General features: G+C 42.4%; 2 protein-coding genes across 2 annotated transcripts; both read right to left on the reverse strand.

The window, feature by feature from the left end:
• Positions 1-275: 275 nt before the first annotated feature.
• On the reverse strand, positions 276-11,607 carry galk1 (galactokinase 1). The gene is made up of 8 exons (XM_085762485.1): positions 11,239-11,607; positions 10,718-10,907; positions 10,471-10,590; positions 9,556-9,691; positions 8,471-8,652; positions 7,003-7,153; positions 6,741-6,903; positions 276-527 (listed from the first exon to the last, which is right to left on the reverse strand). The coding sequence occupies exons 1-8, from the start codon at positions 11,401-11,403 to the stop codon at positions 453-455; spliced, it is 1,182 nt and encodes a 393-aa protein (XP_085618611.1). The 5' UTR covers positions 11,404-11,607; the 3' UTR covers positions 276-452.
• Positions 2,475-5,727, reverse strand: LOC146967624 (BTB/POZ domain-containing protein KCTD21-like). Its single transcript, XM_085762486.1, has 2 exons — positions 4,200-5,727; positions 2,475-3,211 (listed from the first exon to the last, which is right to left on the reverse strand). Exons 1-2 carry the CDS (start codon positions 4,605-4,607, stop codon positions 2,747-2,749), a joined length of 873 nt encoding a protein of 290 aa, XP_085618612.1. The 5' UTR covers positions 4,608-5,727; the 3' UTR covers positions 2,475-2,746.
• Positions 11,608-12,732: the final 1,125 nt, after the last annotated feature.

Consider the following 12,732-nt stretch of genomic DNA (forward strand, 5'->3'; position numbering starts at 1 on the left):
ATAGTACAGTAAAGTATACTTTCATTCTTAGAGTTTTGAACAGGTGTTTTCACTATATCAGACTCACACCTGCCAAACCCTCTTGTTAGTAAGGGTTGACAACTCACATCATTTCATTAGTAGGCTATATCAAGTGTTGTGAAATGAGATGCTTCCATGGAAGTCACATGAAAATATTGTGAAATTTAGCCAGCATTTTCACAATTACATCAATCATGATTTCATAAACAGTTGTTACAAGTTCTCCAGAAAATAAAACATTTGAAAAAAAATCAAGTGTTGTTACCAGGAAGCATTGTTTTATTGTGAAGGCACAGTTTACACATTAATAGAATGCTCTTGACTTTATAAGACCATATCATTTTAATGAGAAAGAAAATCAAGTAGCAAAGCTGGGGGGGGAAAGGTGATGAATGTGTTGTGCTCACGCAGAGGAGATGCGTTGACAAAGGTCAGCAGACAGTGAGAGGCCGAGCTCCCGCTGAGGGAGTTGTGACATAGAAAGTCGGAGTTCCACTGTATCTCTCCTGCAGGGGACAAAAAAAAAACACAAACACACATTCACAGACAATGAGTGTGTAAAAAAAACCCACCGCACCTGAAAAGTAGACTGTTTGTATGTCATTGTTTCAGAACATCTCATGTTCATCACGTCCCCCACAGTGCAAGGGAAGGAAGTTCAGAGAGAGAACTAGAGGAAAACACCGCTGGCTTTGTTTTCACAACTAGACACCTTCCGCTTCAGCCACGACACGTCTTTTCCTCCTCCAAATGTCCTCTAGATTACTACTGCTTCCTCCAGCCTAAAATTACACACTCAATTACTCATCTGCCTACCCCCTGCAAGTCATTTAAAGGCCAAACGAATATAGAACTCCCACAATGAAACAATTTGATTAGTCATTAAATACTGTGAATGAGCTCATCTCCACAAGTAGAATCAGATTTTTTTTAGATGCTGGATAAAAAAAATCATATTGGTCATTACCAAAATCTGATTATATTTCCATCATTCCATTCATACCAAGTGGCCACATGTGGAACAGCTGTGATTGGTCATACCTTTTTTTGCTTGTGATTTATCATCCAGTTTAAAGGAATAGTTTGAGAATTGTGCTCATTTACTTTCTAAAAAGTGACATGAGATCAGTTGTCTCATGTCTGTGCATTAACTGGGGCTTCTCCTGGAATGTGATTGGCTAAAAAACAGGAAACCCGATCAACCTCGTGGTGACAGTAACTCCAGTCTGGGGAGAATTGAATTGAAGCTTTTCTCAGCCAGCGTTCATGTCTCCACACGTCTTCCCACGGGCTTATGAAACATCACAGCTCGAGTATTGTTCCAGTTCAAACATCCACATCAAGCAAAGTCCAAAATGTAGGTAAGTATCCCTGCTGCGATGGCAGAGATCTTGAGGACCCATCCTTTGCATGGGAACAACCGGTTTATCTGGCAGCTAGCCGGCCGGCCCCCTCAGATCAACAGCCAGTCAATGTCCATCACCATCCCAGGGAGAACAGTCTTGTCTCTGTAAGCCCTTCGGTAATTTACTGCTGGCCCTGACGTCTCCGTTTGTTTGAAGGTAGAGTTATGTTTCTCTTGGGAAGTACTGGTGTAGCTTCTGTGGACTGTCTTCTTCACCACATTTCAATAAAAAACAATAAATGTGTATGAACTGAGGCAACACAGGACATATTTAAGATTAGATGACAGCCATATCTTTTGACTCCTTTCCACTCCTCAACTATGTCTTTTCTTCTAAAAATAATCTCGCTGAGTAGCTTGGAGTTTATTTTGTCACAGTACAGTAAGATACACCCAGAGCTGAGGCGGTGGAAAGAATGGTGTTGTCTCATCCACAGACTGATCATATAACATCCCTCCCTGCTTGGAATTTGTATGACACTACATTTTGTGGCAAAAAGATTAATCCAATTCAGCTTTTGAGCTTTGGCTGCAATGCAACATGACATTGTCTGGTTAGGTGCTACATACAATACATACAAACATGCCTGGAGGAGTATATTTCACTAGTACAAGTGCATAAAACATTGTGTTGCTGTAACACAAATGTCTGAATACAGCTTTTGTCTTTCATGCACACACATGATTGACAGGTGTCAGTGGCAAGATAATTGCTGCTGTAGATGTAAACAATCTATGTTTCAAATTCTTCAATAAATGGTTTTGGAAACTGATGCACACAATGTATTATGGTGACTGTGTTAGGAGTGAGACAGACATCTACGTAAATCATAATGTAATAGAAAAATGTATTCTGGACTCTATGAATTTGTGTGGGGAGTGGAATCAAGCCGAACTCCAGAGCTGCCATATGAAAATACTTCTTGTTTCATATGTAAACAGAATCAACATGGAACATTTCCACAACATTTCCACATTGAAATCCCCACAACCGTCATTCTAACAGCTGTAAAGGTTCAAATTCATCTAAGTTACATCTAAATATTACATGTAAACACTGACAATATGATGTCATTTATGAAAAAACTAAAATTTTATTAAACAAAGATCATTATCTATTATTTTGAAGAGGAATTCCTTTTCAATTAGTCATGATGTAAATGCTTTTAATTTCTTCATTATAAAGTTAATCCTATCCAACTTCTTTTAGATTTAATTAAGCTAATTAAGCCCTCTAGGGTAACTGGTTCAGATTTGACTTGAGAGAACCATCCATGGTCCATCACTGTGGTGTGTTGTTGTGCTTTTCTTTCTAATTCTTCAGCCTTTGACGAGGCGTAGCGAGGTGCAGTTGAGGATTTCTGCTGGGTCGGGAGTCACCAGATCCACCCTGAAGCCTTCAGCCAGCGACACCTTCAGCAGCTCCTCCACAAAACCCTGCAGGTCTGCGATTTCACAGGGGCTCTGGTGTGCGTTCATGATGTCATCCGACCTCGTGACCTCTGCGTTACACACCGTCAGCCCCTGGTAGTGCTGTTTGTCGTACTGGTCCTGTGGGAGTTCGTCGGGCCTGGGGACCCACTCCAGTTTCAGTCTGTTCTGCCTCGGGTTGCATGGGTGGGGGCTTGTCAGACCCTGGGACGTTCTGTAGGAAAAGCGCTCGCAAAGCAGACCTAGGAAAGCTCTCCAGGTACAAAAGAGGTCGACCGTAAAGGCCCGCACGGAGCACGTACGGAGTTCATAGTTTTCTGGCCCATGGCGCAAGTTAAAGTGGAGAACGCGGACCTGGAATGAGACAGTAGAAGACGCTGACAAGACATTCTCTCCAAAGCGAACACAAATAAAGAACCGGTCTTCCCACTTCCAGATGCTTGCACACAACCTCTGCTCCTAGGTTCAGTTTATACAGTAAACATCACCTCAGGAGGTCTGTGAGACACGGACTCTTTAGAATCTAACAAAACATCTCCATTGAAACTGAGGATACATGTGTCATATTGTGTTGTAGCCAATCAAATCTAATGGAACTGGATTGACTCGATCAACTTAAAGGGATAGTTCAGCTTTTTTGAAGTTGGGTTGTATGAGGTGCAAATGGCCATTAGGTATAATATCTGCAGTAGAAAGGTTTCTGCCCCCCCCCACTGAGAAACACCGGCACATTGTGCTGCACCGAGACACAGGCAGTACACTGTTATGAATGGGAGAAATCAGTGTATTTTTGAAGCCGTTTACTGACCGTGTCTCGGTGGGTGGGTGGGTGGGGGAGTAGAGACCTTTCTACTGCAGATATTATACTTCATAGCCATTTGTACCTCATACAACCCCACTTCAAAAAAAGCTGAACTATCCCTTTATATGTTCTGTTGTGCCACTACTGTGTTCAAATTTAATTAAACACAAATTTATGGAGGAATATATGCATGTGTCCTCTACCAGACAGATGCCAGCAGCAGACTTTAGGGTAATTTTAATTAGTTGTGCAGAAAGTTCACCTTGTTTAGTGTTATGTGCCTGGCAGCTGTGACTGTGCATTGTTCATTTGGGCAAAAAGGATAAACTCATTTATGAAGGTATTAATAGCTTTCTATCACAACACTGCTCAACGTATCAGTGATAGAGAGCAAATAAAACAATCTTCTATCACTTTACATGGAAAAAACTTTCCACAAGGGGAATTCAACCTTCTAGAGATGTCTTGTTAACTGTGTTGAACTGTCCCTGCAGTGATTTGGTTTGATGTCAGACTGCTACAACCTGAATACAAACGTACCTTTGACTCAACATTAACAATCATCATAGCTCCCAGAGGCCCTCCTCTGAGGCTGCGAGGGACAGACGCCTCGTAGCGGCGGATCTCCTCCAGCAGGGGGTGAATCTGGAAGAAGTCAGCCTCCCTCTGCAGCAGGGCCAGCTCCGCGAAGCTGTCCGGCAGGTCCAGGGAGCTGGAGCGCAGGTAATTCAGAATGTACCGGAACACTTTCCCGTCGCGGTCTATGAAAATGTTGCCTTTGTTATCCCTCAACACGGGGATTTGTCCTGTGAACATAGCGCCGAGCATGGAGTCACGGCAGCGGGTCAGGGTGTCCAGGGTGGTGGTGTAAATTTCTCCACCGACGTTTAACGACACCGGGTCCTGCAGGGAGTTGCTGTTGTTGTCAGGAGAGTTGAGGTTTAGCATCCTGGTGGTGAAGCTGGGATTTTTTTTATGATCTTGTAAAGCCTTACAGTATCTGTTGTTGTTGTTCTTGTTGTTGGGAGGACAAGGATCCCTCTGCTGTGGGTAGGAATGCTGCACACTGAGGGATGTGGAAGTTTCAAGTGTTTCTTTTTAACTCCAAGAAAGACTTGTGTCCTTTCACAGTCAGCAAGGCGCAGTAGTAGCCAGGATACGGCCCAGTGAGAAAAGATGCGGGGACATCTGCCAAGTCACTTTCCAAAGCTTAAGATTTATAAAACCAGAGTTTCAATCCTATAAAAAAGGCTGCTGCTCTTTTCCATCTCACTGTTTCTTCAAAATAAAGGCGTCATCCTCTCAGATTTAGATGCAGGTGTTTCCCTGTGGTTAAATTTACATCTTTGTTGCCGTATCTCCTGAATGGTGTCAGCCAACAGCAGCAGGCCTAAAGCAGAAAGGCAGCGGGGCCACAGTGACCGGACCAGCATGCTAATGACGGGACACTTCTGGCTCCGTCTCTACGAAGCTTGCTTTTATTCTCAGCTCTTACCCCCTGATCTCTCACTCACACTCTAACACACACACACACACTCTCTCTCTCTTACACACACACACACACACACTGGAGCTGTCTGAGCAAGACACGGGGGACTGGGCAATTTGTCTGAAATGCCCCCGTTAAAGTGACAGCCCGAGCGCTGAAAAGTGCTTTTTATCCCCTTTGAACAAATGAACAATGTCCTCAGACACTGTTCATTTCAAACACCCTCTGGGAAACGAAGGTTGTTTTTCAGAAACAGAATGAGGAAAACTGAAAAAATTGTTTTTTTCCCCAACTAAACAGCAACAAGATCAACTTTCAACTGCCATGTTGCACTGCAGCAGAAGGCTTAGTGAGCTGAACACTTCATCTGTCCAAGATTTACCTATAATGTAGTAATTCAAAACAGCATGAGAGGGAAACATAGTTTCTAATGTAAATGCTATATGCACATAAAACTGCACATGTGCAACTTACATATGGAATAACTCTCCCACATCTGATATGGGAGATCATATGGAGAGAATCTAAAGCTCATGTACTTTCACACAGAGCTGCTGCCACTGGAAGATGTCTCTTCAGCTTTAAATGTGAACATTAAACATAATCTTCTTAAGACTGCCACATTTGAATATGTGAGAAACTGTTTACTTCAGCTCCAAACAGCTGTGTGTGTGTGTGTGTGTGTGTGTGTGTGTGTGTGTGTGTGGCAGCTACAGAAGGTCTTGGTTTTCATCTCAGTGCCCATGTTAACAGAAGAACGGACACATGAAGAGTTCTATCTACATCTAGACATCTGGCATGTCACAGATTTTTTTTTTATTATTGATAGTAAAACCTGAGGTTTCACTTTTGTTTTATTCTATAAACTACTGAAAGCATTTCTCCCAAATTCGAAATAGAAATATTGTCAGTAAGAGCATTTATTTGTAGAAAATGACAACTAGTCTTTTTTTTTTTTTTTTACTTAGGAAGAGTTGTGACATCAGCATTGGTGGAATAACCTCATTAATCCTTTCACATCCTCATTAAATATGATTTGGTTCAGGCGATCAGCTAATCAGTGCCTCGTTAAGTAGAGTGAGTTGTGCTTATGTTGGAATTCAATAAACACCTGAATGGAACAGCTGCCAAACATGTACTGATTTAAGAAAAAATTGGAGTGGTCTCTTAATTGTTTCCAGGGCTATATATTAAATAGATACCCATAGATTCGATATCTAGGCAAAATCTGAATAAGATACACACATGGAGATTTCTAGCAACATTAACTAATCATACAATATTTTATCAATGATAACGATTTTCCTTGCATCTTAATGTCTCAGCGTCCCTGACAGACTGTCACAAAGTTGTGAAGCATGGGACTGATGATGAGTTTCTATAGTTAACACACAGCAGTGAAGCTGGTGTTTATCTTCTCATGAGACACCAAGGAAGCCAGTGAGCTATTTGCCAGAATACAGGGATGTTTCTTTAACGAAAGCCTGCTTTGTTAACAGCAGCTATGCATGTGAATCAACGACACACCAGTTGTTCGTACTGTAGGCAGATTTAAGAAACTTTATATGCGTGTGTGTGTTGTGTGTATTAACCTTTATGTGCTGTATGGTCCTGTCAACGGCGCCAGCCTGCATCAAGGTCACGGTGCATCCACCGAACCCTCCACCTGTCATCCTGCTCCCGAACACCCCGTCCACCTCCAGGGCGGCGGACACCAGCTCATCCAGCTCACTGCAGCTCACCTCGTACAGATCTCTGCCACGGGGACGGCAAGTTACCACACACACAAACACACACCTCCCACACTCAGGCCTACACCCTGACTCAGCTTCAACACGGCTGCATTAACCGTACCTGAGGGAGTTGTGACTCTCCACCATCAGCTTCCCGAACTCTTTGAAGTCTCCTCTCTTCAGGTTTTCAGCAGCTTGAGCGGTTCTTCCTATCTCCTCGATCACATGATGAGCTCGTCGATAGGTAACATCATCCAGTCTGTCCTTTGCCTCTGAAAATATAATAGGACGGAGAGAAATAAAGTCAGCTCTAACAAAGGAAACTGAGCAGAATACACATTCCTATGTGGGTGAACCACTGTTTTATTTTCTTTTTCTGACTTTCCTCGGTTGAGTAGTGGAGGTATGTAGCAGCAAGAAAAAGTGAGGACTGGAATTTCGGGGTCTATTGAGCACATCACCCCGGTCTTAGCCTCTCTTCACTGGTTCCCTATTCACTTTAAAATTCAATTCAAGACCTTGCTGATTACTTTAAAGGCTCTTCATGGTCAGGCAACTGACATCACAGACCTTATTCATCAGCACTCGGCTTCTACGGCTCTTAGATGTGAACGCTCGACCTTCCTGAACATCCCATGATCATCGCTGGAACTAAAAGGTGACATTTTGCTGTTGGAACATAAAGGAACCACCTGCCGTTAGATATCAGATGAGCTTTCTCAATTTCTATTTATACATTTAGGGAAAAGACACAGTTTTATTCTCAGGCCTTTTTAGCTAATTAACCTTTTCATCCATAGTCAGGTTGATGATTATGTTATAAAGTATATTCACTAAGTTGTGTTTTTGCTTATTTATAAATTTGTTTTCGTCTTTTCTCTTATTTATCCTAATGCCCTTTGTACAGCTTAAACTGTTTTAGCAATAGAGTTGATTTGTCTTTTAAAAATCTGTTTCCATCATCTTTTGTTGTATTTCATCTCTGTCAAGTTTTCCACATCAGCCAAGTGTAAAAATGTTTTTGCAAAAGTCTGGATCACAGCTCAGCTCAGGAAGACAGACATGTACCTATTGGCTCCATAATTATATCCAATGTCTCCAAGTGTTGACAGTACGTCTTGTCCAATGCCAACTCAGCTCTCGGTCAAAAATGCACATGATTCTGCAGATTCCATAGATCGTGAGGCTGAGCGGTCATTTCACACTGAGTTTGGAGATGTCTGGGTCTTTTTCCTGGAGGTGTTGGTAGGTGTGTTTTGGAAGTTTGGGCATAAACGCAGACAGGAGATTGGTATTCATTTCTCATCTCTTTCTCGGAAAAGAAAATATGCTTATTTCCCCAAAAATGATCAACATTTCCTTCAAGGGAAAGAAAAGGGAGAAAAGGACAAGTCTGGAACAGAAACAGTAATATGAGACCACAAGAAGACAGGGCAGTAAAATATAGGAAAAGGGAGAATTACATCATTGGAATGGAAGAGGACAGGATGGAGCAGGAATCAGGACAGCGACCAGGCCCGGGACAGAGAAGGACAGTTGGTAATAAAGTTTGAGAAGTGAATGGAACAGAATGGGTAAGAGCTGAATACCCTCCAGGTCCTTCATGGTAGCATCTCTGAGACTGGCCTTTCCCAGGACGCTGGCAGCCTCCTCACACTGTCTGCGCCTCGTTGGGTACTCGCTACCGGTCAGAGAGTGCTTCACGTTGGAGTTGGTGATGAGAATGACCAGGCTTGGGTCTCCCAGAGGGATGGCGCTGGCCTCCAGGGACCTGAGTCAACCATCGGAGAGGTGCATGGATTATAATGTAGAAATACCCGATTTGAAGATTCTTTTACTGGTTTTTAAAGCTCTTAATGGTCCTAGTCCTTCTTATCTGTCAGATTTACACTTAACTTAGGAGCCATCCAGAACTCTCAGGTCTTCAGATGGATTAATACCTAAAGTCAGAACTAAAACTAACAGCGAAGCAGCTTTGTATTATTACAGCCCACGACTGTGCAACAGCCTTCCTGAAGACCTGAGAACAGCTGAGAGTGTGGACGTTTTTAAGAAGAACTTAAGACACACCTTTTTAGCCTGGCTTTTGATTAGATTTTACTTACAGCTTTTATTATTCTACTATTCTTCCTATACTTTTATTTATCGATTTTATCATTTATTTTTTAGTCTTTAGTCTTTTTAGTCTTAGCCTATTTATTGTATAATTTTTGTAATTTTTATCATGTCCTTACACTTACGCTAACTTTTAGTTGAGTGACTTCGGGTTTTACTTTTGCTTTGTTTTGTCTGCTTTTATGGTGTAAAGCCCTTCGTGCTACATTTCATTTGTATGAAAAGTGCTCTATAAATAAAGTCTGGTGGACTGATTGATTGATTGTAATGTGTAGAAATATACAGTGGGTACGAAAAGTATTCAGACTTCCTTCAATTTTTCACCATTTGTTATGTTGCAGCTTTATGTTAAAATTCATCAATCTAAAAGAAATTGATGGCACCTGAATGACCTACAGGAGTGTCACAGCAAAGGGTCTGAATACTCTCCTACTCCTACTTTTCAATTTTAACATAAAGCTGCAACATAACAAATGGTGAAAAACTTAAGGGGGTCTGAATACTTTCCGTACCCACTGTATGACAATGGTAACCAGGAATCGATGGATGTTTGCAATACCTGCAGTCAATGAGTAAAGCGTGTCCTTCCCTGCCGAGGACAGACACAAACTGATCCATTATGCCGCAGGGTACGCCGGCGTGAGTGTGCTCTGCCTGCTGACAGGCCAGTGCTTTGGACACCTTGTCTCCATCGTCTGTGGAAACGGGACAAAGAGCATGTGGCACCAGTGAGCAGCTGTCACCGAAAGCAAAGCTGAAATGCAAATGTGTGGTGCAGGCTGAGGTGATGTCCAAAATGTAATATCTCAATGCAGCACAGCCTGAATATCAAGGTGTATGATGTTATCACAGAGGGCAGGTGATCACATTGTGGGATAATATATTTATACTTTATTAGTAGAATATTCTATATAATACTTAACTTAAAAAATATTGTTTATGGTGGGACAAATGTATTCATAAAGAGATGAATTAATTAAAACAATATTGTTTGCTGTGGTGCCACCTGGTGGTGAAGTTGCATGAGGTATGTATCGTACCTGAGCTGAGATATTTCATAGTTAGAAATGAAGGACAGTGAACATGTCACTTGTTGGATTCATCCACATGTGGTTAAAAATAACACCAGTAGTAAGTTAGGCTGAAAACATAACATCATACTCAAACAGCTGGAGTTCACTTTACAACTTAAAAAACCTCTATGTCAGTAAGTGTCATGTGTAATCTACATTTTGAACAACTATATTGTGGGTAATGTTGTCAGTTATAGATCTTCAGATGGAAGCTGGTTCAGGGTCTGACCCTGAGTGAATATAAGGGTCTTTATCAGACCGTTCTCCCCTGACTGGTCAGTTCGCTGATGTGTCAGTAAGTCTCTATTTAACAATCTCCATCACTATCCTTCCTGCCTGCAGTGAGTGAATATCAGAACCACGGTGGCGGGGCTGTAGTGCATGTAAACCACGACTCTGACCTGGCTTGAGTTGCTGCAGGAAAGTGTAGAAAGCCACTTCCAGAGAGGCAGAGCTGGACAGACCCCCTCCCAGGGGGACAGTGCTGGCAATGACCGCCCTGAAACCAGGGACAGGAGCAGCTGAAGCACATGAGACAGAGATATTACATATTGATTAATGTCCACCAGTGCAAAAACATTAATGAAAGCTATATTTGTGAAATGAAATGAAAAATACACTCCAGGTGATTGTATTAGTTGGCTTTACCTCTGTAATGTTGTATCACACCCTTCACATAGTTTGCCCAGTGGGGTAACCCTGGACACAGCGGTGATCCGTCACTGGGCGGGCTGAACTCCACTCTCTGAGGCTCATCAGCATCCTTGGTGGCTGTTACCACGGTAATCTCCTGTCCAGGGGTTTTACTGCCTACCACCACAGTCACCAGGGGCAACGCCTGGCTCACCAAACACACAGGGACACAGCCAAATGGTTATTGTTTCAGAACAGATAGTGGAACTGTGTGCATCTATCACTTCATAGGCCCATGTTAAACTGTAAGTGACCCACAACAGCACAGTATTAATGCATTATTGTTATGTATTATTATATTGTTGTAGCCTATGTATTATTTAATGTATTAAACTGCAGCATAGTTCGCAAAATCAAGCTGTCTAGTGCTAAAGGCTCTTCTTTTTTTTTTGCACAACCAATCACTGAACTGTCAGATTTGTGAATGACATTAGGTGTGTTAGCAACCAGCTGCAGCTGCTGTGTCGGTGCTTTACCATTGGGAGTACAAATCCCTGGTTGTAGTCGGTGTGCTCTCCTATCAGGTTGACTCTTCCAGGAGCACACACCGCCACCTGAGGCTCCTCTCCCCCGAACAGCTGCACATACACCCGCCGAGCCTCCGCCACCAGCTCGGACACACCGGGGAAGGAACTGGCCATTGAGCGAAAAAAAGGCGACTTCAACTCGTTAAAAGAGTTAAATGACTAATTGTTATCACTGACAGCCGAGAGGGTGCAACATGCGATACAATAACCCTCCCAAATATTAAATATGAAATATGAAATATTAACACGCAGGCTCAGGCTGTTGGACGCTGCAGAAACCTTTGGCTCGTCTCGTGCTCGCACTTCCTGGTGGCGTGTGGTTGTTGTGAAGCTCTGATTGGTGGAAACACGTCACCTGACACATATTCGCACTTGTCACCTGTTTTCGTTTGCTTCCAGACCATTTAAAGCTGCTGTCCAGGTTCTGACCTGCTCCTCGTGTCATTCCCAGGGGGCAGTGGAAGGAGAAACACAGCGGAGGACACTGGTCGCAGTCTGGAGACTGGTGGTTGTGTCTGCCCTTTATAACTGGTAGAAAAGTAGTGTAATGGTGGTGTCTGGTGGCCGTGCTGGAGAATTACCGGCACATCTGGACTGTCCGATTCTGAGTGGTCAGTTTTGTATAAGTCCCATATTTTCCACCTTTCTTGTATTATTTTATCTTTTAAGATCCATAAAAAGACATATTTGACCAGAATATCTCAATGTAGTTTAACACTCAGCAAATACTGCAATGTTGGATGGTGGGTCCAGAGGTGTCCATCTATCTAGCCTATCCATCTATCCAAAATCTGATAAGTGGACAATGAAGATCTGAAGTGAACTAAATAGTTAACAATTTAGTTCATTTTATAAAGTGTCAACTAGTTGATGCGACATACAGTATTGTCCGTAATGAAAAACATGCACAAAACTTTTCCCAAGTGCATTAATAAACAAAAGACTTTCAGACTCGATTCTCTTAGAAACTGATGTGGAATCTTTACACAAGCTTCACTGAAGAGCTGTTTGGCTAAAGCTCTTGTTTTGTTAGATGCATTAAACCTAACAACACCAAGGAGCTGAATCTGAATCCAAAACATGGCTGAACCTGTACCAAAATTGTGTTGGACTAAGCTCTCACGCACCCTATTTATCTTCCCCATTTGATGTGTCTGGGCTGAGTTGTTGAAAGGGATCATTAGAGAAGCAGTTTTACAGCTCAAACCATGTAATCAAATGTACCAGGCCCTGATTCAAGTCTTTTCACCTCTCATAGGCCTACTGACAATAAAGAATGTGGGAATTATGGCATTGTGGATGATGAGTTCCTGGCATCATTGTTGATTTGGCAGTGATATAGCCTAATTCAGTGGTTCAGTTTCAATTCAGTGATAATAATTGTAATGCAAAGTGTTCTTTGACACTGAGATGACCTGCAGGGTCAACAACTGAGACACAAGC

This window comes from Trachurus japonicus, chromosome 19 (genome assembly GCF_045865225.1).
Source record: "Trachurus japonicus isolate A0001 chromosome 19, Traja_1.0".
Classification (NCBI taxonomy): Eukaryota; Metazoa; Chordata; class Actinopteri; order Carangiformes; family Carangidae; genus Trachurus; species Trachurus japonicus.

Bases quoted from the DNA above. Each gene is read 5' to 3' on its own strand.
- LOC146967624 (XM_085762486.1), bottom strand. From the start codon at position 4,607: ATGCTAAACCTCAACTCTCCTGACAACAACAGCAACTCCCTGCAGGAC. The intron at 3,212-4,199 runs GTACGTTTGTAT...GTCTCATTCCAG, and splicing joins TTGTTAATGTTGAGTCAAAG to GTCCGCGTTCTCCACTTTAA.
- galk1 (XM_085762485.1), bottom strand. From the start codon at position 11,403: ATGGCCAGTTCCTTCCCCGGTGTGTCCGAGCTGGTGGCGGAGGCTCGG. The intron at 10,908-11,238 runs GTAAAGCACCGA...TTGGTGAGCCAG, and splicing joins AGGGATTTGTACTCCCAATG to GCGTTGCCCCTGGTGACTGT. The intron at 9,692-10,470 runs GTCAGAGTCGTG...CCGTTTCCACAG, and splicing joins CCTGCAGCAACTCAAGCCAG to ACGATGGAGACAAGGTGTCC.